The 23,144-nt window shown below is 39.6% G+C and overlaps 1 protein-coding gene across 1 annotated transcript in view; it reads right to left on the bottom strand.

The window, feature by feature from the left end:
- mcph1 (microcephalin 1) overlaps positions 1-23,144 on the bottom strand; it is a 298,002-nt gene that overhangs the window by 21,628 nt on the left and 253,230 nt on the right. The window contains exon 14 of the mRNA XM_059645582.1: positions 1,818-2,055. Within this exon, the coding sequence (XP_059501565.1) occupies positions 1,818-2,055 (238 nt within the window). The remainder of the gene's footprint in view (positions 1-1,817; positions 2,056-23,144) is intronic.

Below are 23,144 nucleotides of genomic sequence, written 5' to 3'. Positions count from 1 at the left end.
TTATTGTGCAAACATTTGTGTCTTGTTGGAAGCAGTATACTTGTTGGTTTGCTCGTAAGATTAAAAGTGTACAGCCCTGCTACTGAGCTAGGAGCATCCAGGCAAAACATTGCAATGCTTCTTTGTCCCTGAGCTTAAAGACATGCAGTTGGTGGCATAAATGAGGACTGCAAACTGTATCACCTACCAACTTTACAGAAACCAAATAACAGTAACTTAAGACAGTGTTTATGCACTGAAAGAAAGCTGTTCTGAAAAGGATCTCTGGAGTTTGAAATGCTTTTTCTTGTAAATTTGCCAATAATTCCATCGTAAACAGTATATCTCGTGACTATCCAATTGTCAGAATGTTAAGTAGGACTACTCACTGATGATTCCATTGTCATCAGTTTCATTCACAATTCTTCTGATGAAGAATCAATCCATGCCAGCGAAACATGGACAGCATGCAAACATAAACTTACAAGTGTTAGGTCATATTTGTGCCAATTATAAAACAGACAATAATCATACCCAATAAGAAAAAGTTTAACTTTTTCAATCTGACCTGCAAAACATGGCCATGGCTGAATTCCAGTTCTTTGGAGTCACTATTGACAGGTGGTTTAGTCAGACCAACCAAGCTAACACTATGTCTACATGAACAGGTCAGGGAACAGAGCCTCAGTATCCTGTATTGTCTGATTGCTTAGCTATTCTGTTCAAATTAGGAGTCTGATGGAATTCTCACTTACCAGCTGAATGCTGACACCTCAGCAACAGCAAAAAAGTTTAATATCATTCAGGAATAAATATTTAATTTAATCTATGTTCCACTATTAAACTCATTCAGCCCTCTGTGTAACACTTGGACACACTGTCTGCAATTTGTATTGTCTATGGGGTGACTGCAGGACTGTACTTTTTCATGGAATCTGGGCGTCATTGGCAAGACCAGCATTTATTTTCAGGTGTCGCAGCCTGATCGTTAGCAACTCCTTTGTCTGTCCTACTGTCTTTCTCTCTCTTTGAGGTCCCATCGTTTACTCCCTGCCCCACCCACCTCCCCAATTTTGCATATAAACTGATGTTTTCCCAGCCACCATCAGTTCTGAGGAGCGGTTGCTGGACCCGAAATGTTAACTCTGTTTTCTCCTTCACAGATGCTGCCAGACCTGCTGAGCTTTTCCAGCATCTTTGTTTTTGTTCCTGATTTACAGCATCCGCAGTTCTTTTGGTTTTTATTTATTTTCTGTCCCTATTTACTCTTGACAGGCTGGTGGTGTCATTTTCTTCAATCACTGCAGCACCTCTGGTATAAGTACACTCACAGTGTGAGTGTGAAGGAAATTCCTGGATTGGAACCCAGTGCAGGTGAAGGAATGGTGACACAAGTCCAAGACAGGATGGTATGACGCTTGGAATGGAACTTTAAGGAGTGCGGGAACAGGAAACAGCAAGCCAAGCTTATTCAACAGCACATCCCACTCTAAGCACCACAAAAAGCACAAGGGCGGCAATCACTGTGACATCATCACTTCAAACAGGACCATTCTTGCTTGGACATTTAGTAATTCTTCAACAACACTGTATCAAAACTCTCTTATTCCTAAGTGACTCCAGTTTGGGAGCATTGACAATAAAGTGACTGCACTGATGCTAAAGAAATACCCCCTTGCCTACATTTGGAAATAAAAGTAAACATACTTTGACGTGCAATGCAATGAACCATCTTCTCAATACATAGTTAATAATAAAAGACCATTGGGCTCAATATTCTCTGTTCTCTTCACTGAATCAAATGCATGTGCAGGATTTTTAATTGACTACACACTTACCCAGTATCCAAGTTTCTGATAAGTGTTGATTTCCAGGAGGTCTCTTTCCCTTGTACTGTCCAATACAGATTCCAGCTTTGCGTAAAGTTTTGCACACCTTGCCCCCACACAACTGAATCAATTTCTCGAGCATTAAGGTAGGTGGTTCACTTCTGGGTGAAATGAAGATCAGAGGCTGATTTGCAAATAAATCCTGTTGGTATGGTCCTATTGCTGACTGTTTTTCTAATCTGCAGATCTGTTTGTAGAAGAAAAATACATTTTAAATATCTCCACTGTGCAACATTTAACACTGAAAATAGTTTACAGCTAAGTCAATATCAATTTATAAAATGCATAGCTGAAGAGCCAAGTTGTGAATTGTGGCTATATTGTAGAAAACCTCCCTGAAGAAAATTGCTTTGTTTACTGTTACAACTCACATAGAAGTGTGTTAGGTTTTGCCATGTCACACAATCAATCTGAATTAATTTCTATTGAGATTGAGGAAATGGCAGCATACAGGAGTGGGGATTTTTGATTTTAAGTTCATTCAGACTTGTGTCCAGGATCAATCAATTAGTTACCATCCTTGATTTTCATGATAATTTTGAATTGATGAGAATATTTATCTGCATTGATCATGCATTGTTCTTCGCTAGACTTTTTTCAACAGTGGTCACATGTCAACAAGGATGTTCCATAATTGACAACAGGAAGGTCTTGTCTATCTCCTCTCATTGGAACTGAATATACAATCAATAACAGTTTCAGGCTAATAATCATTTGAAATATTACTGCTCATTAAATACAAATGAATGAAAAGAGCAGAAATTCTAATTTGGATCAGAGGTGGAGACTGGCAACAGGAAAAACGTAAAATAAGTCTCTAAAAGTAGTAAGCCCATTTGTCCGCACATTCCTATCACTGGGCCATTTGAGAAATGATGGCTGGTGGGGGTAATGGCTACCTGCCCAAGTGGAGGGTAGCCAATAAAAACATTCAAATTGAGTGTTAAGGGAATTGAAAACATTCCAACTAAAACTTTCCAGTCAACCTTTGTGACTCCATTGTGACCTCATCCTGGCAGTGGGGTAGGGGTGATTGTGTGTATGTATGTGTCTGAGAGGAAATACTCCCAATAACCTTTTTAACCTCCTTTCCCTGTAAGCCCACGTTATGGAGTCAAACTGGCAGATTATACAAAGATAGGAAGGATGGCAAGTTGTGGGGAGGATACAAAGAATCCGCAAATGTTCACAATAGGTTAAGCTAGTGGCAAGAAACATGGCAGATTGATTTTCAAATGATTTATCTTTGACAATTTGCTGATGTCTAGTTTTGTATTTTATTAACCAAAGCTGATCAATTAAAACCATCACCGTTCCGGTTTGTGATATACCCTCTTATTTTATCAGTCATTGATGGATCTGGGGTTTCAGTGATCATCTGTGCATTTGAGACTGGTAGTAGGCGAGCTGTAATTGGGAGCTAGTTGGAAACAAACAATCACAATAAGCAACAATGATGCTTTTAAAATGATGGTATGCACATTGTTAGATTTAAATAGGATGAGACATCCTGGAGACTTCGTAATATCTGAAGTAAAATAACTCAAAACTCCACAACAGGTATGATTATGATAGAAGATTCTTCTAAGTTTTGGTCATAAATTCTACTATGTTGATCTCTTTTCTCAATCTGAATGAAATCCCTTTTCCCCCCGCTCTTTCATGCAATGCATCATTGTATTGATACATGGCATGGTTAGGTGGCTAACAGTTTTCAGAAAAACGCATAACAAACCCAAATTTGAATTGCATGATTCTAAGTCTAGTAAAAAGTGGTACAATGATTACATTTGTATGATGAAACTTTGGAAGCAACATTACCAACTATGGGTACGAGTAAAATCTTAGATCGCAGATTGCATTCCCTTGCTGTGCCTCAGAGCTGCCTGTTGGCAGAATTAGTGGATTTGTTTCACAAATCACTCAGTGTGATAAAAATGCTGATTGTAACAATATATTTTGTACTTAGAGATAATATTCCATTGGGAATGCTTGATAAAATACTTGGCAATTGATTCCAGATTTTGGCAGATAGACAACAGTGTTTGAAATATTTTCAGATTAAAAAAAACATGCACAATCTCTAGATTCTCCTTTTTAAAAGTTGCCATTGGTTGTACTATAGACTATATAAAAGAAAGCATTTTTAAGTGTATTCCTCTTTCAAAGGAAGAAATGGGATTAAAGAGAAAACAAATTCTCAGAAACAGCAACAGCTGAGTCAACACATTTTTAAACAGGTGTGGCCACTCTTTGCCTTTTGATTTGGAACTGAAGCTTTTCTCAGGGGCAGAAAGACTGAATATCTGATAAAGTTATGCACTTGCATAAACCTGACCAAAATTCCAAGAGGCAAGTGTATTATTGAACTCTCACTGGGTGCATAATTGAGATCTCAATTCCTGGAATTGTGGGACTATCATATGTTGAAAGATTGGAGTGACTGGGCTTGTATACACTTGAGTTTAGAAGGATGAGAGGGGACCTGAATGAGACGTATAAGATTATTAAGGGATTGGACACTCTGGAGGCAGGAAGCATGTTTTCGCTGATAGGTGAGCCCTGAACCAGAGGTCACAGTTTAATAATAAAGGGTGGGCCATTTAGAACAGAGTTGAGGAGAAACTTCTTCACCCAGAGAGTGTTGGGTATATGGAATGCTCTGCCCTAGAAGGCAGTGGAGGTCAAGTCTCTGCATACTTTCAAGAAAGAGTTGGATAGAGCTCTTAAAGATAGTGGAATCAAGGGTTATGGGGATGAGGCAGGAACAGGATACTGATTGTGGATGATCAGCCATGATCGTAATGAATGGTGGTGCTGGCTCGAAGGGCCGAAGGGCTCATAGCCTGAGAATAAATTCAAGAAATGCAGCAGCAATCTGGGATCTGGAGTAACAAAATATCTCGACACATTTGTAGATCACTATAACAGAATATCCAGCAGTTTGTCTGCAAATACTTAAACTTATGCTTGTTACATACAAATGAAAGAACATCACAAAGCTTCCTGTAGAAAAGGTATTGACAGGTTGGTTGGGATTGATATGTTTAACATAATTAGTCATTTGGACATCAATCGACTAGCAATCAAGGGGGATCCAAGATGAAATGCAAGGTCAGTAGGACATGGAAACCCTTCTGATGAAGGGTCTAGGCCCGAAACGTCAGCTTTTGTGCTCCTGAGATGCTGCTTGGCCTGCTGTGTTCATCCAGCCTCACATTTTATTATCTTGGAATCTCCAGCATCTGCAGTTCCCATTATCTCTAACACAAGATATATGCCTAGTTTTGGAAGAGAGATAAAAGAGATATGCTTCAAAGGTTATTTGTACTAGAATCAAACTAGTACAATTGCTTTGAGGAAATTTCCTTCAAGGAAAAGAAGTACATGAGGTTCCATTACCAATTTGCAAGATGCTACAGTTTTAGTGTTGCACTTCTGCTTCAATGTAATTGTAAAATAAATCGTGGCCTCATAAACATCAATTATATAAACAAGAAAGAAGTTTCTCTTGAAATTTTCTATTTAAAAAATAGCTCCATATTAACATTTTCCCAAATGCAATTCATATATTGTACCTATAAATTATATGGAATGCTAACATTTTAAATATATACAGCAATACCTAATTTAAATAATAATATATCTACATAAATATGTATTTCAATAAACTAAATACAAACCAGAGGAACCAGAGGACAATATTCATTCTGCTCGTTACCAACATGCATAATTAAATCTGTCATTAATCCCCAGGGTATCAAATAATCCCAGGTAAAATCTGCATCCTTCCCACAAAGTGGAAGGAAATGAGAAACTTGCTGGAGGTGAACTGGATCCCTGATTATTTCTAACGCAAGTGGTAACTATCATACAATCCAGTCAAAACTAATTAAAATTAGTATTGTACTCACATCGCAGAGGGGTTGATGGCCAGTTATTAATTCTACCATTGGCAAGATGTGGAGAAAGGGTTTGTTTGAAGAGCACACACCACCTAAATTTGGACATGTTCCGCATGATTTATGGTCCTTTCATTTTTTTCAATTTATTTTAATGGGTAGAAGATCATTGGGAGGCTGGTGGATAAGGAAATGTGCCTCAATTCTCATTATGTATTCCTGACATGTGACATATTATACCAGGAGAACTGAAGATAAAAATTTCAGCCCATGTCTTTAGACTAGTCTAGCAATCTATTGGTGACATTTGCCACTCTCAAATCATATCAATGCAAATTATTTCGGTTCACTTTATATAGTTTTACGAAAATGGAATGAGTTAAAATTAACCCTGAAATACTGTAAATCGTAATTTGTTTGCAGCATATTTTTGTATTTAAATCGGGGTTGATTCAGTTAAAATAAATGAATAATAAATTATAACATCCATCATCCTTCCCAGTTATAGCGTGGGATTTTATTAACCAGATGGGGGACTTGTCCACAATGAGAGACAGATGGGAAATACTTGTCAGTTCTGTGGTTGAAGCCTGATGGTATTAAGCGCTCAGGTAGGGTGGATCCTGTTGGGTTGTTCCCTGAGCAGGCTGTCAGTCATTTGGCAGAATGCCTCATCACCAGAACTTTCCAACAGACCTGAGGACATTGTTTAGCTGGTGGTGAGAAGGGCACTACCTGAGAGATCCTTCATGTACGTCTGGAATCTCTGTGCCACTGCATGCTGTCATCAAAGTGGCTGCCAGGCGGGGAGGATTTGAGACGGTCACACATCTCCTTCTCGAACGTACCTTTGCAAAGGAAGTCTAGAGAAAGATGCAGTGATTTTTGTTGACATAGGTCTCTGTGGTCGACGATCTGTTTCCCGGGGAGAACAATTAAATCGGTGAAAGACACTCTTTGGTCTGCCCGACTTTTTGGTCTTCCAGAGCAAGACGTTGACCTCGACTGAATGTTGCAGTGTGGCACATTCCAACGTCCAGGACTATGTGCTGAGGGCTGCACTAAAACTCAGGGCAGCTGTCAGGTTGTGTGCTGGATACTGTCAAACTCTGTTGTTTGTTTGCTTTCTTCATATGCTACTGTACAGAACAAAACTGCTTTAGTAACTATATATGTATATAAAGATATTTTTATGAACAAGGTATATTTTTGAAATAAAAAACGGTGCTCATGTAGGTGATTATTGCTAGATCTTTGCTAGGATTTAGGACTCTAGAGGTGGACATCTCACTTGCAGAGAGATGCTGGCAATTCTCAATCCATACCAGTATATCTGGAGTCACGTATAGGCCAGACCAGGTAAGGACAGCAGATTTCTTCCCTAAAAGATGTTAGCAAAACATGTGGAGTTTTATGCCATTTACACCGGCTTTTAATTCCAGGTTTTTTCCATTGATTCCAATTTCACCATTTGCTATGGTGAGATTCTGGATCCCTAGTCCAATGACAGTACCACTGTCACCACCTCCCTAAAGATATCCTTTAACAAAAAAAGAGAGTAATTTTTTTTTGTTCTTTGACAGGATGTCGGTGAGCTGACTAGGCCATTGTTTGTTATCTTGTTCCTTTTGCTGCATTAAACCACTGGTCCAAGTGGTGTAGGTACTCCCCAAAATGCTGTTAGGAAAGGTAAAACTACACACAGTACTCCAGGTGTGTTATTGCCAAAACCCCATATAGTTGTCTCTATTCTTGAACTCCGATTTCTTTGGACAGAGATCAAAATGCCAAATGCCTTCCCAATTGCTTGTTGTACCTTCATGTTCGAAGATTAAAATAACTACCAGTGTGCTCACTTTGTACTCCATATGCATGTACACCTTTTACATTCATTGCTTTTCAAATATTTAAAAGCAGTTGGCTTTACTATTTTTAAACTGTAGTGAATAACTTCACACTTACCACATTGTGTCCCGATTGTATGTTTGTTTGTTCACTGTCTCTGCTATTTTGTTATTCTTATGATAATTAGCCTGTCAATGTATCTAGAAGACCAATATTTACTGTAACTACTCATTTGTAAAAGTTCTTTCAGTTTTTGATATTCTTGGCCAGTTTACTCATTCTGTTTCTTTCATTTTAACATCCTATTACTGCCTGTTGCTCATTTCTAAAATACTGCTAATCTTCAGGCTTACTGTGATTCTTTGCAATGTTGGTAAGGTTCAAAGAAGTGAGATATCTAGAAGATGTTACTTGCTGGGAGCTTATCTTTTTGAATGGATGTATTTTTGTTGAACATTTTGAATTTGTTTCTTTCCCAGGGCAGAAATGGCTAGCACGAGGGGTCATAGTTTTAAGCTGGTTGGTGGAAAGTATAGAGGGGATGTCAGAGGCGGGTTCTTTACACAGAGTTGTGAGAGCATGGAATGCGTTGCCAGCAGCAGTTGTGGAAGCAAGGTCATTGGGGTCATTTAAGAGACTGCTGGACATGCATATGGTCACAGAAAGTTGAGGGTGCATACATGAGGATCAATGGTCGGCACAACATTGTGCGCTGAAGGGCCTGTTCTGTACTGTACTGTTCTATGTTCTATGTTCTATAATCCAGAATGTTTTCATTCTGCCCACTAACCTCTTATCTAGGACCGTGAAATCCAAATACACCACAGGCACTAATCTCCTTTATCTACTTGACTAGTTGCATCTTCAAAAAACTCCAGTAAATTAATTAAGCACGATTTCCCTTTCATAAACTCATGCTTTGTCTAACATGGTTAATTGTTTCCAAGTGTTTTGTTATTACATCTAGAAGAGGGGCTTCAGGCTGTTGGTCCTCGGAAATTGGGAAGGGTGTGGTGGGGAGCTGGGACAAGGATCCGGCTTTCAGTGACACTTCCCACCTTGATCCACTGGTTCCCTTGATGCCAATCTGGGCCATTTCCCTAGGTGGCCACTGGCGATTTTTATACTGGGTGTGCCTATGCGAGACATGGGGAAATCCAGCTGGCTCCTACTTGGTTATTGAGCCACCACCAACTGCGAGTGACTCGGACACAATGGATGACAATTAATTCATTAATGAGCTGAACTGATATTTATTGCTGGAAACTGTGCATCAGTCCCTTCTACGTAACTAATTCAGCAGAGGCTTTGCTACCACTGGGGATCTGCTGTACGGTTTCTCCAGTGATTAAGTTGGTCTCACCAAAATACTTTGCACTTGAAGGGTTGGATTACATTCTGGACTTACTCATACAGTACATTTACTCAAATTACAGTTGACAGAAAATGATTTTGGCTTTTCATACAGCACAATCCCTTGTGGTGTGAGTAGTGTGTGAGACCTGAACAAAATGGAGTATTTCCTTCAGTGATTCTTTTGTTGGCCCAGAAATGTGAGCTGAAATTTCCAAGTAAGCAAATATTAAATAGAAGAACTATTACTGTGGTACTGTTTTAAAGATTTGATGGCTAATAACACTAAATAATAACATAGTTGAATCTTGATGAAAATACCATTAAAAATTGAGTGCCTCAACTTACCTAAGTAACTCCTTTAAACTAATGTCTTTAATATTGAGAAAAATAAATTATGCTATCCAATATATTTCTCAGCATAAAGAACTTGATTTATGTTTGAAATTGCAACAAGATTTTGCTAATATGAAATGATAGGATTATTAAAGGTAAAGACCTCGTAGAATCATATAATCCCTACAGTGTAGAAGCAGGCCATTCAGCCCATTGAGTCTACACTGATCTGCCAAAGAGCATCCTACCCAGACACACTCTGCTACCCTATGCCTGCAACCCTGCAGTTCCCATGGCTAATCCACCCAGCCTGCACATCCCGGGACACTTCGGGCAATTCAGCATGGCCAGTCCACCTAACCTGCACATCTTTGGACTGTGGGAGGAAACAGGAGCATCTAGAGGAAACCCATGCAGACATGGGGAGAATGTGCAAACTCCACCCAAGAATGGAACCGTACCCTGGTGCTTTTGAGGCAGTAGTGCTAACCACTGAGCCACAGTGCTGCTCCAGTCTTAATGGATTTCACTTACTCTTTGGAATTTCCTAATTTTGTATTTTTAAGAACACAGCTAAATTAACAAAATTGTGAAATATGCATATAAAACAGCACACAAATTTGACTTGTATTACTAATTCTTCTCAATCATTGAGACATCCAATGTCTCTGACGTCTAGGAAAGGTTAGAATTCTAAATCAGTGATGGGAGCTCAGTTGTGTTGCGCTGAGTACATTTTTAAAAATAACTTAATAAACACCATAGAAATGAATCTGGCCATTGTGCTTTGCAGTTTCAGCTGGCCTCTGTAAAGCATCAAAGATTGTGCATAATAGCTTCTTTGCTTGTTCAAACACATTTCACTCAATCAGTTTCTCTGCATGAATGGTATGAAGGCTTATGAGTGATGTGATGCATTATGTCTTTAATGCAATACGTCCTTTAGCTGCTAAGCACAGAAGTTAATTAAAAAGAGAAAATAAAAAAATACATAAAACTCATGTCTGTCACACTTCAGTGATGTTGAAAAGGACAGTTGGTTTTGCTTTCGACTAAGTGCCAAAAACCTGCATGATTAAGCACTTTACTTACGTGAACTATTACCTCCTGCCATTTCAGCTGAGATGGATTATTACAAAAAAGCTCAAGTATCTTGGTAGTTACTTATCTCAAAAATAACCTCAATTTGCCTGAAAATGAAAATCTGACAAAGCATAAAAATCATACCTCTTTCATCTCATTTTCACAAACAATTATAAATTGGCTTGGTACATAACCATGAAATAATTAATCATCCATTTCCTTACCTGAAATATTAAAGAAAGCTGTATGATGCTATCTGGCATACATTTAAAGGGCAAGGAAATACCTTTTGTTTAAAATTTTCTATATGCTGAAATGTTATCTTTAACATCAACCTGAAAGCTTTCAAATATGATGTCTTACAAATTACAGCTCTGCTTCGAATATCATCTCCCATAAGTAGATCCTTCATACCTGCTGATAAGGAGCTTATATTTGTTGTCCAATATCTAAAACTACAGCTGCGTAGTGGTTATACTGTTGGAGCAGTCATATAAAAGCTTGGACTAATCATCCTGAGGTTGAGCGTTCATATCCTATCATTGTCATTTGAAAATTTGAATCGAACAAATCAAAAGCTATTATTAATAGAAATGATCATAAAATTTTGGATTGTCTTTGAAGCCAAAATGATTGGTTGCTTTCGTGCTTAATTGAAAACATCAAGTCGTTCAGTTGCGTAAAACTTAATTTTAAAAAATAACAGTGAACAATAAATGCCATTTTGGCTCATACACCCATAATCTGAGAAAGAGCTAAAAAATGCACTCCTATTTCCAAAGTCCTGCCACTGACAATCCCTTGTCAGACACTGCAATCTCATTCATGCTTCGACGTGCAATTCTCCAATTGTTTAAGAGACAAATAATGAACACTTTGATGTGACAAGGCTGAATGTAAAACAATAAACTGGGCTATTTCACAATTGTTTATTGAACAAGCAAAATTATTCAAAAATCTCATTGTACTAAAATTTATTTTGAGTATTGCCCACCCGCACAACTTTGACAATTTTTAAAAAGTTACACTGTCCAGTATAAAATACAACGTTTCTAGCCATGGCTTCTATTTAGTCTGGTTGATTCCACCCTAACATAAGATGGCTTATCATTTTCAGAACTTTTCCAATATCAGACAAACTCAAATGGTGCTCTAGCTCCAAAACCCCTTCTGCATGATTATTGTCCTACATTTCCAGTTAATAGGTGGAATATGTGGCTTTGGGGTTAAGTGGCATTCACTGCTATTCTCAAAGGAGTTACACTAGGAAGCTTCCCACAAAGGAAAAGAGCTGGTGTAATGGCTATCGCAGAGGGAGTCTTTTGTGAGATTTTACTTAACCATTTCTGGTGATGTAAAAGTGTACATTTTTATTGTTAAAAATCTTCAACATACCTGTTTGAATATATTTTTCTTGCATGAGAAGAAATACAATGAACATGAAATATTGTTTCATCCTTTTATTTCCTTTAAGCTGCAACAAACTGTTCCAAAACTGATGGAGCAATGGTTTTCCCTTTAACTTTGACACTGTGGGGCTCAAATTAGAATAAGACAACAAAGAGGAAGAGGCTCAAGGATTCATTAAGTCTGATCTATCCATCATCCGACCTAGCCCTCCCATTTCTTTCTGCCACTGCGTTGTGACAAAATTCATTCTACAATCAAAGCAGACCATAACAACCAGCATTTTAACCTCTAAAATCAGTATCTTAATTTTGTTGATATCATAATTGTTATCTTTTGTCGAATACTTGTTTTCACAGTGATCTGCATCAATGATAATCAGACAAATTTGAACATTTCTCCAGTCCTGAAGTCAACAGGCAGTGATATAATACAACATGGACCAAGGGGAGCTAATGAAGCACTCATCCTCAGAATAAAATGAGGAGATGGTGATGTAATGGCAATATTAGTCGGCTGGTAATCCAGAACCCGAGCCAATGTTCTGACGAATCATGCTGAGTGATTGTCCAGCTATAAATAGAGTTCAAATCCCACCAGCACAAACAGTGAATTTGGAATTGAATAAAATCTGTATTTAAAAAAAGTTCAGTGGTGACCATTGTAAACATTGTCGATTGTCACTGAAACATAATTTGTTTCACTAATGTCCTTTAGAAAAGGAAAACTGCCATCCTTATCTTGCCTTCCCTTCATAGGATTCGAATCCCACAGAAATGTGTTGCCTCTTAATGGCTCTGTCTTGGCCTGGAAAGCCAATCAGTTGGACGGCAATTGCAAATGCACAACACACATAACCCAAGAAAGAATAAAAATAACAAATTGTATTTCCATAGCACCGTAACACGATGAGATGCCCCCAGATATGTTACAGGAGCAGACGAAGATCCACACTGTTGTGACAAAAATAGCAGAGGTGGTCTGAAACTGCAAGTCCCCCACCCTGTGAAAGGAGTGTTTTCCATTGTTGTGGGGGTAGGAGTGAAGTCAAGCAGCCTTTTGAGCATGCACATTCTATGGAGGCAGCTGGTCACTTAAATGACCAGCCAGTGAGGATGGGACAGGGGAAGCATGTGTTGGTGGTATTAAGGCTGAGGGCTGGAGCAATGTTTTGCATCTAATTATTTTGATTTAAATTTTGAACACAATACTGCAGCACCAAGGCAAGCCTTTCACCCAGCATGCCTGGGCAACCATGGGAGCCTCCTTGGCTCTTCCTGGGTGCACAAGCCCAAATTCCAATCCAGCCTGAACCACCACATCTGGAAAGAAAATGGGGATTTTCAAATGTCAGGTTCTTGGAGTCAGAAATTTGGCTAGGTCTTGTATCTGATGCAGGAGTAAAATCTGGGGCCTGAGTCAGCAAAGGAGACATGACAGCAGATGATCAGAAGATTGGACAAAGAGGCAACTTGATGGTGTATCATTGGCAGATGAAGGCAAAGTGATCTGTGATCCTCAAGAGGATACAAGTGAAGGATACAAATATCTTGAGTGTTGTGGGGCTCCAGGAGATTATAGGGCTACTGAGAGACAAGACCATGTGGGAATTTGAAACAAGCATGAGGATGTTTAACTGAGAGCAAATGTTGGATAGTAAGCGCAGGTGCAATGGATGAGCAGGACTTAATGTGGGTTAAATCCAGGTAGTAGGATTTTAGATATTTTACCTTCAATAAAATTGAAACTATGAGAGGCTGGAATTGGAAGAGTAAAGCTCAAAATCTGAATGACATAGTTGAAAGTTTCAGCAAGTTAGTGGAGACAGAGGCTGATTTGGGCAATGTTATAGAGGAGGCAGTCTAGGTGATAGCATGGAAAAGAGATTAAAAGTTCACAATTAAATGTTTAAATATAAACAACATACTCTAACAGAGCCACAGGCATAGCAAATGGTGTTGATGGCTGGGAGAGGTGCTTGTGACAGGAAGTGAAAACAATGGTTTCAATCTTCCCAATATTTCATTGGAGCACATTTCTGATCACCTAGCTCTGAATATTAGACACATAGTCTGACAATTTAGATTCAATGTTGTACTGTCAACATACATGTATTTCAGATGATATCGCCTAGGGTAAATCACATAAAGATTGGAAAATGAGGGAGTCAAGGGCAGCGGAGGTGCGAAAAGAAATCATGCTAAGTGATTCTCCAGTTACAAATGGATTGTTAAGGGTTAGGGTTAGTGCAGTCTCACTCAACTGGATAGATGCTGGAGGAGGATAGGGTGGCCAATGTGTCAAAAGATTAGTCAGGCGGGATTAGTGGAGATGGCCCTTCAATACGCTCCTGAGATCAGAACATGAGTGTGTGAAAAAGCAGCAAGATAGCTGTTAGATTGTATTAATTTATGTTCCTGTCTTTTCAGCAAAAAAAGTACTGTATTTGACCTGAGTGTAATGAATGCTTGACAAGAAAGGATCATTAGGTAAAACCACAACAATATGAATGTGGGTATATTCAACAGTCTCTCCACCAAAATTCTTAACAACTGACAAGCCTCAACGCCAAAAAGTGTATACAGGTTGGAATTTTTCTAATCTGCACTGACAGATTACTTACATTGATGAATGCATAAAATGATCAAAAAACATCGAGAATCTTATCTCCCCTAACAATCATGACATTCTGATGGTTTGAACAGTCTTGTGAATTGCGCATACACTGACCTCAGCTGCTAACATGGGCATTGAGGGTGATGAGTGTAGGACTACATTACTATTTCTATTCATTTGTCATAATGATGGGAGATTAGCAACATCTGCTCTTTTAAAATGTGCAGAGGTCCAGATAGTTTATGCCGATGTATGTGACACAACTTCATTCATAAAGAAATCTAAAACATCTGCTGGACATATGAGTTTTCCAGTCTGATTAGAAAAAATGCTTGAGCTTCAAATAAGGGGATGATATTTTAAGATTTGTTCTTGTCCTTGCACTGAAGCATATGAACCATAAAGAAAAACAAAAAAAGGTTGAAAACATCATTAACTAGAAATGTGTGCTGTTGCGCAATTCCATGCTGAGAAGTAACCAGTTGGCCTCTCACCAGTGGCCATTCTCAATGAGTAAGCCAAAACAATAACTGTTCAATGTCTGTTTAAATATGTTCAGTACCACAGCAAGCTCAACTCCCTTTCCACACATTTTCCAATAGACTTTACTAGAGAGTAAAAGGATGAAGAACATTTTAATAATGTATTTTCTGTCTATCCCCATGAACACAAACTTGTCTCCTACTGCACTGTGACCTAGTATGTTAGGTGACCATAACAGCATATCATTTAAAAGGAGGCAGATCATTCATATAAAGGTTTATCATACATGTACTGTAAGATTTGCACTGGGCTGATGTGAGAAAATTTAGACAGGTTTTTAAATTTTGCCAAATCAATACAGACTTATGAGGTTGGCTAAATGTACATTGTACTTATAAGATAGATTTTCCTTACCTATAGATTGACTTCCTAATTGGTTCCATCTAATTGACTGAACATTTCAAAGTTTATTAATTCAAACAATCCAATAATTCGATTTTTAAAATTGGTAAATGACTCAATGAAGTGCAGGTTTAAGTTGTTCAACTGAAATTACAGGAAAATTCCTACAAACTATAATGAATTGACCAGGTACTTAACAGTGACTGTATATCAAATGTTCCCTTTCTAGCATTGTTTACATCACGAAAAATGCAAAGAAACACCATAACAAAATTTTATTAGGCTTGAAACTGACTTACACTTTCAAGAAGTAATAGAGATTTGAAACTTGATTCCAAAGGTGAAAGTGAAATGTCACACCCATTTCATCACTAAATTATATCCTCATTCTCCTTATTAACTTTATTCTCTTAACTAGGCAAACTCAGAAGATGGATAATGATCCCAAAAGTGCACAAACACAAATTATATCTTTTACAATGTGCACTGGATTTTTATTATTCTTAATCAACACAGTCCTTATACTTATTTCTATAACTACAATTAGAGTCAATGTCATAAAGATGTATAGCACGGAAACAGACCCTTCAGCTCAACTCATCCATACCTTGTTGAAGTCCATAGAGGCAACACCTATCTCCAATGCCCAAAGCCATATTGACCCTATTCCTAATCAGTCCTTGTCTTTCCAATCACATGTACATCCTGTCCCTCAATATCCCCTCCGCCAGCTTACCCACCATTGACTTCAAGCTCACTGGTCTATAGTTCCCTGGCTTTTCCTTACCACATTTCTTAAACAATGACACCATGTTAGCTAACCTCCAGTCTTCCAGCACTGCACTTGTAGATATTGACTGTACAATTCTCTCAGCAAGGGGCCCAGCAACCACTTCTTTAGCTTCCCACAAAGTTCTTGGGTACACCCAATCAGGTCCTGGGGATTTATCCATCATTTTGCATTTTAAGACATTGAGCACCTCCTCCTCAGTAATATGGACACTTTTCAGGATATCGCTATTTATTCCCCCAAGTTCTCTATCTTCCATATCATTCTCCATTGTAAACACTGATGGAAAATACTCGTTTAGTATTTCATCTGTCTCCTGCAGATCCACACATAGGCAGCCTGGCTGATCTTTATGGACTCATATTTTCTCATTTGTTACCCTTTTGTCCTTGGCATGAAAGAGGGAAAAAAATCATTTTGTTATTCATGGCTTTAGCTAGAAGCTGAGAAAATAGATGATGAAAGCCAGAACTGTACACAGCATATTTTACATAGGTGCAGTGAATAACAATTTCACATTTTCTGAGGAAATTGCAGTCTCTGTGATTTGCAACAAGTAACTCAGTTGTTTTAAAGTACGTTGGGATATTCTGAGTCTATGACAGGCACTCTATAAATGGAAGACTTTCCACCAGCTCTTACTGCTTGCTTTGTTTTTAATGTTTTTCTCCTCAGTACAGAGAAAGATGTATCAGCCCAAAATGTCCACATCTGGATGAGATCTAACTTTAATTTTTTTAAAAAATTCACAGTCCATCTGGTAGGATCTTCAAACTTTGACTGATGTGCATACTCTTGCACAAATGAGGTTATTAGAGGGCACATACTAATAAGATCAGACATCGTAGCTCTTCATCAGTGTATGTACTGTATCCCTTCTACCATTTGAAGTTTAGAAATGACACTGGATTGTTTTTTTCAAGCCAAAACTAGACAAACTAATTCTCAATCATGCACGGAGATGGTAGCATTTGATCATCAAGTGAGAATGGGCATCATTTCAATGAAGAAATTATCATATCTGGCTCATTGATATTTTTAATCAACCTGTTCAGAGATGTTACTGCACACCTCTGGAGCAGACAGGACTTGAACCTGGGTCTCCCAGTTCAAAGGTATAGACACTATGACTGCACCACAAGAGCCTTATCAGTCGCATAACTAGCCTTCCTTTTTTGGTTCAGACTATCATGGTGTAGAAGCTCATGAGAGTAGCCTAAACTTTGGAGCAGGTGTGGCGAGAGGAGAAAGGGTGGTTGAGGGAATGTTTTGTACAGAACTCATCACACCACAAATCCAGGTGGATGTTCCAAAGGTATTCTACTGTGTCAAGGTTAACATTAGACAGTAATTTTCAGAAAATGCATAAGAATTGCTCCATGAGGTTATCTTGCACTTGTTTCTAATTGGAATTTGACTAGAAGATATGCAAAAGACAACATGAATGGATCATATGATTCTTTGCGTGCTTTATATAGAGTCATAGAATCCTACAGCACGGAGACAGGCCCTTCAGCCCAAACAGGTTCATGCTGACCAAAATGTCCATCCATGCTAACCCCATTTCCCTGCACTTGGCCCACATCCTCCTAAACCTTTCCTATCCATGTATTTGTCTAAACACCTATTAAATGTCGCAAATGTACTCACCTCAACCACTTCCGCTTGCAGCTCATTCCATATGTGTACCACCCTCGGTGTAAAAAAGTTGACCCTCAGGTTCCTATGTATTCTTTCCCCTTTTACCTTAAGCTGATGTCCTCTAGTCCTCAATTCCCCAACCCTTGGAAAAAGACTGAGTGCATTCACCCCATCCACACCTCTCATGATCTTATACACTTATCTAAGATCTCCCCTCAGTCTTCTACACTCTAAAGAAAGAAGTCCTAGCTTGTCTAGCCTCCCTCTATAACTTAGTCCCTTGAGTCCTGGCAACATCCTTGTCAATTTCTTCCGCACTTTTTCCAGTTACATCCTTCCTATAACGAGATAACCAAAACTGAACACAATACTCCAAGTGTGGTCTCACCAACATGTGACTCCACTTTTAGAGAACCATGCCCCTCCATTCCAAGGTCCCTCTGTTCCAATATACTCCTAAAGGCCCTACCATTCATCTACCTTGATTTGACTTTATAAAATGCAACATCTCACACTTATCTATACTAACCTCCATTTGCTATTTCTTGGTCCACTTACCCAGCTGATCAAGATCCTGCTGCAATCTCTGATAACCTTTCTCACTGTCCACGTTACCACCTATTTTAGTGTCATCCGAAAACTTACTAATCATGTCTCGTACATTCTCATCCAAATCATTGATATACATAACAAACAGAAATGGGCCCAGTGCCAATCCGAGGCACACCACTAGTCACAGGCCTCCAGCCTGACAAGCATCCTTCCATTATTACTCTCTGCTCCCTACCATCAAGCCAATTGTGTATCCAGTTTGCCAACTCCTGCCTGATTCTATGCAATCTACTCTTCTAGGGCAGCCTACCATGTGGAACCTTATCAAAACCCTTACTAAAATCCAAGTAGACTACATCTACCATCCTGTCAACCTTCCTGCGCTTCTTCAAAGAGCTCTAACAAATTTGTGAGGCATTATCTCCCACACATGAAGCCATGTTGATTACTCCTAATCAAATCCTGTCTTTCTAAATGCATGTATATCTTATCCCTCAGAATCTTCTCAAGTAAATTTCATACCACAGATGTTAAGCTTACTGGTCTACAATTCCCAGCTTTTTCTTTGCAGCATTTCTTGAATAAGGGCACAACATTCTCTACCCTCCAGTCTTCCGGGACCTTACCCATGGCTAACGATGATGCAAATGTATCAGCCAGGGCCCCCACAATTCTTTCTCTAGCCTTTTGCAGATTTTTTGGATATATTTGATCAGGACGAGGAGATTTATCAAATTTCATACATTCTAATACTTCTAGCACCTCCTCTACAGTGACATGGACAGTCCCCGATGTTGCCACTGACTTCTCCAAGTTCGCAAAGTCTTCATGTCTTTCTCCAGGGTAAACGCAGAGGTGAAATGTTCATTAAGGACTTCACCCATCTCCTGCAGTTCCACAAATATACATCCACTTTGGTCCTTGAGGGGTCCTATTCTTTCTCTAGTTATTCTTTTTCCTTTAACATACTTAAAGAATCTCTTTGGATTCACCATAATTTTCTCAACCAAAGCTATTTCATGCCCCCTTTTCACCCTCCTGATTTTCTGCTTCAGTAAACTCCTATATTCCCTATATACTCCCAGGGATTCCCTTGATCCCATCTGCCTCTACCTGAGCCATGCCTCCTCTTTTTTCTGGTCAAAGCCTCAATATCTCTTGTCGTCCAGCATTCCCTACTCCTGCTAACCTTGGCCTTCTCCCTCACAGGAACACTCTACATATCACACTTTTAAAGGCCTCCTACATGCCAGAGGTTCCTTTGCCAGCAAACAAACTACTCCAATCAACCACCACAAGCTCTTGACTAATTCCATCAAAATTTGCCTTGCCTCAATTTAGAACTTGAACCTGTGGACCAGTTTTGTTCTTCTCCATAACTATTTAAAAATTAATAGAGCTATGATCACTGGTCCCAAAGCACTCCTCCACTATCACCTCAGTAGGCTACACTGCCCTATTTCCCATGAGTAGGTCATGTTTTGCCCTTTTTCAAGTAGAACTCTCTATATACAACTTGAGGAAACATTCCTGAACACATTTAACAAATTCCACCCTGTCTCAGCCATTAACACTGTGGCAAACCCAGTCTATGTTAGGAAAATTAAAATCCCTACTATGACAACCCTATTTCTTGTGCAATTCTCCACAATCTCCCTGCATATTTGCTCCTCTAATTCCCATTGACTGTTTGGAGGCCTATAGTACAACCCCAATTATGTCACTGTACCCTTCTTATTCCTTAGCTCCAAAACCTCACTGGATGATCCCTCAGTTATTTCATCTCTGACTACTGTTGTGATACAACCCTTAATCAAAAATGTGACTCTCCCTCCCCTCTTTCCTCCACCATTGTCCCACCTAAAGCACCTGTACTCTGGTACATTAAGCTGCTAGTTTTGTACCTCCCTTAGTCACGTTCTCGTAATGGCTATAATATCTCAGGCCCATGTACCTATCCACATCCTGAGTTTATCAGCTTTACCTGTCAGCCCTCTTGCATTGAAATAGATGTGATTTAATCCACCAGGCATTCCTCAGTCCCTGTCCTCTTTCAGCCTGATCTGTCTCTTCAACCTGCTATTTCTGATTCCTTCCAGTCTTGCACTTGCCTCTGTGCTGTTGAGGATACCACCCCTCACCAATATAGTTTAAACTCTCCCTTGTAGCACTAGCAAATCAGCCCACCAGAATATTGGTTCCCCTCCAGCTCAAGTGCAACCCACCCTTCTTGACCAGGTCACCCCTGCCCCAGAAAATATCCCAATGACCCAGGAATCTGAATGCCTGCCCTCTGCACCAATTTTTTAGCCATACATTCATCTGTCATGCCCTCCTGTTTTTACCCTCACTAGCAAGTGGCACCGGAAGTAATCTAGAGATTACCACTGTTGATGGCCTGGTTTTTAACTTTTTTCCTCGCTCTCCACAATCACTCTGCAGGACCTTATAGAACATAGAACATAGAACAATACAGCACAGAACAGGCCCTTCGGCCCTCGATGTTGCGCCGACCTGTGAATTAATTTAAGCCCCTCCCCCTACACTACCCCATCATTATCCATATGCTTATCCAAGGGCTGTTTAAATGACCCTAATGTGGCTGAGTTAACTACATTGGCAGGCAGGGCGTTCCACGCCCTTACCACTCTCTGAGTAAAGAACCTGCTTCTGACATCTGTCTTAAATCTATCTCCCCTCAATTTGAACCTATGCCCCCTTGTACAAGCTGAAGTCATCATCCTCAGAAGAAGACTCTCACTGTCCACCCTACCTAATCCTCTGATCATCTTGTATGTCTCTATTAAATCCTCTCTTAGACTCCTTCTCTCCAATGAGAACAGACCCAAGTCACTCAGCCTTTCTTCATAGGACCTGCGCTCCAGACCAGGCAACATCCTGGTAAATCTCCTCTGCACCTTTTCCGATGCTTCCACATCCTTCCTGTAATGGGGCGACCAGAACTGCACGCAATATTCCAAATGAGGCCGCACTAGCATTTTCACCTGAGACATTTGTGCCAACGTGCACATCGACTTCTGGCTGCTCACCCACCCAACCTTGAGAACATTCTGCAGCCACTCTGAGACATCCTGAACCCTGGCACCTGAGAAGTAACACACCATTCCTGGATTAAGAAATAACAAGGTGTAGAGCTGGATGAACACAGCAGGCCAAGCAGCATCAGAGGAGAAGGAGAGCTGACATTTCGGGCCTAGACTCTTCTTCAGAAATGGGGGATGGGATGGGGTTCTTAAATAAATAGGGAGAGGGGGGAGGCAGGCAGAAGAAGGAAAGAGGAGAATATAGGTGGAGAGGAGACAGACCATCCTGGATTCCTGTCTGTGGCCACAGAATCTCCTGTCTGTCCCGCTAAAATAAAGTCTCCGATCACTAAGGTCCTGTTTACCTTTACCCTTTCCAGCTGTACTCCAGAGCCAGTCATAGTGCAACAACCTGGCTTCTGCTGCTCTTCCCTGAATGGTCAACCCCCACAACAGTATCCAAAATAGTATACTTGTTTTCGAGGAGAATGGCCACAGAGGATTCCTGCACACTCTGCCTACTCCCTTTGCCTTTCCTGGTGATCACCCAGCTACTCTCTGCCTGCACCTTAGGTGTGACCACCTCACTAAAACTATTATCTATAATACGCTCAGCATCTCAGATGATCCTGAGCGACATTACAACAGGTGTAATCATCAGGGACGATGGAAGTCTTCCTGAGCTTCCCTATCCTGCAGCAAGAGCATGCCACTGCCCTAACCACCATCTCAAATGCTCTAAGACTAAAGGGGAAAGTTAAAATGACTTTATCTGAGTTTACTGGCACTTTTTTGCTGAGCTGCTGCTCACCAAAGCTTCTCAAGCCAATGCCTTACTTCTCGCTCTAATACTAACAAATTTTCAATAGCACGTCTCTCTCCACCTTTTATTTGGTTAGAGGAGGAGGGATTCCTGTCATGATCATGGATCATGATTGTTAAAATTCAACGTCTGTTGATGATCTAAATTCCATTATTTGTATTTTAAAGTGGATGCAGCTGAAGTGATTTCAGCAGCTGTCTGGACAGAATAACACCCTGGTGTGTCACATCTGCACGAGCCATAGAGTCATACAGCATGGAAACAGACCCTTTGATCCAATCAGTCGACGCCGAACATTATCCCAAACTAAATTGTCCCACCTGCCTGCGTCTGGCCCATGGTCAAAGTAGCTTGAAGGGGAAGGATGTACTGCAAGCTGTTCTATAATCACCTGCAGGTATGACAGACTGTGAATATGATGAATAAGAAAAAGACAGCAGTTTAGATTTTTACTTTTCTTTCTCCGTTCAAGAATACACAGAATACACAGGGGTAGATGTTAAAAGTGAGTGTTAATTTTGGCCTGTGTGTGTCAGTAGCCTGACATTCTCATGCATGGACTAGTGTACTGTGAAGGTCACAGCTTTAACAACAGCCATTAAATATGCCTGCACTGTAGGTCGAGAAAGGAAATGCTGTCTTTCACTCAGTGCTGCCAGTCAACTGCTGTCGAAAGAAACAAATGAATTTTTTTCAAATCTGCAAAGCCAAAAATCTCAAAATTAACAATTCAAATAACCATGCCATTGTTCCCTGTAACATCCACTGTAATGGCTGCAATGTTTAACGAACTACTCTTCATGAATGATCTATTGAGACTGATTGGTATGTGGTATGTCTTTTAATTATTTTTGGACCCACTTCTCATTTCTAATCTCTGAGCATTATTATTGTGTTGCTTTTTGTTTATTTTTTCATTGAGTAAATAATAAAATCACTCTCATTAACTCAAAAAAACATGGTTAAGTTGGATTTTTATAAAACAAATTAATTTGGTCT

Source organism: Stegostoma tigrinum, chromosome 4 (genome assembly GCF_030684315.1).
Source record: "Stegostoma tigrinum isolate sSteTig4 chromosome 4, sSteTig4.hap1, whole genome shotgun sequence".
NCBI lineage: Eukaryota > Metazoa > Chordata > Chondrichthyes > Orectolobiformes > Stegostomatidae > Stegostoma > Stegostoma tigrinum.
This window is presented reverse-complemented; position numbering and strand designations above follow the sequence as displayed.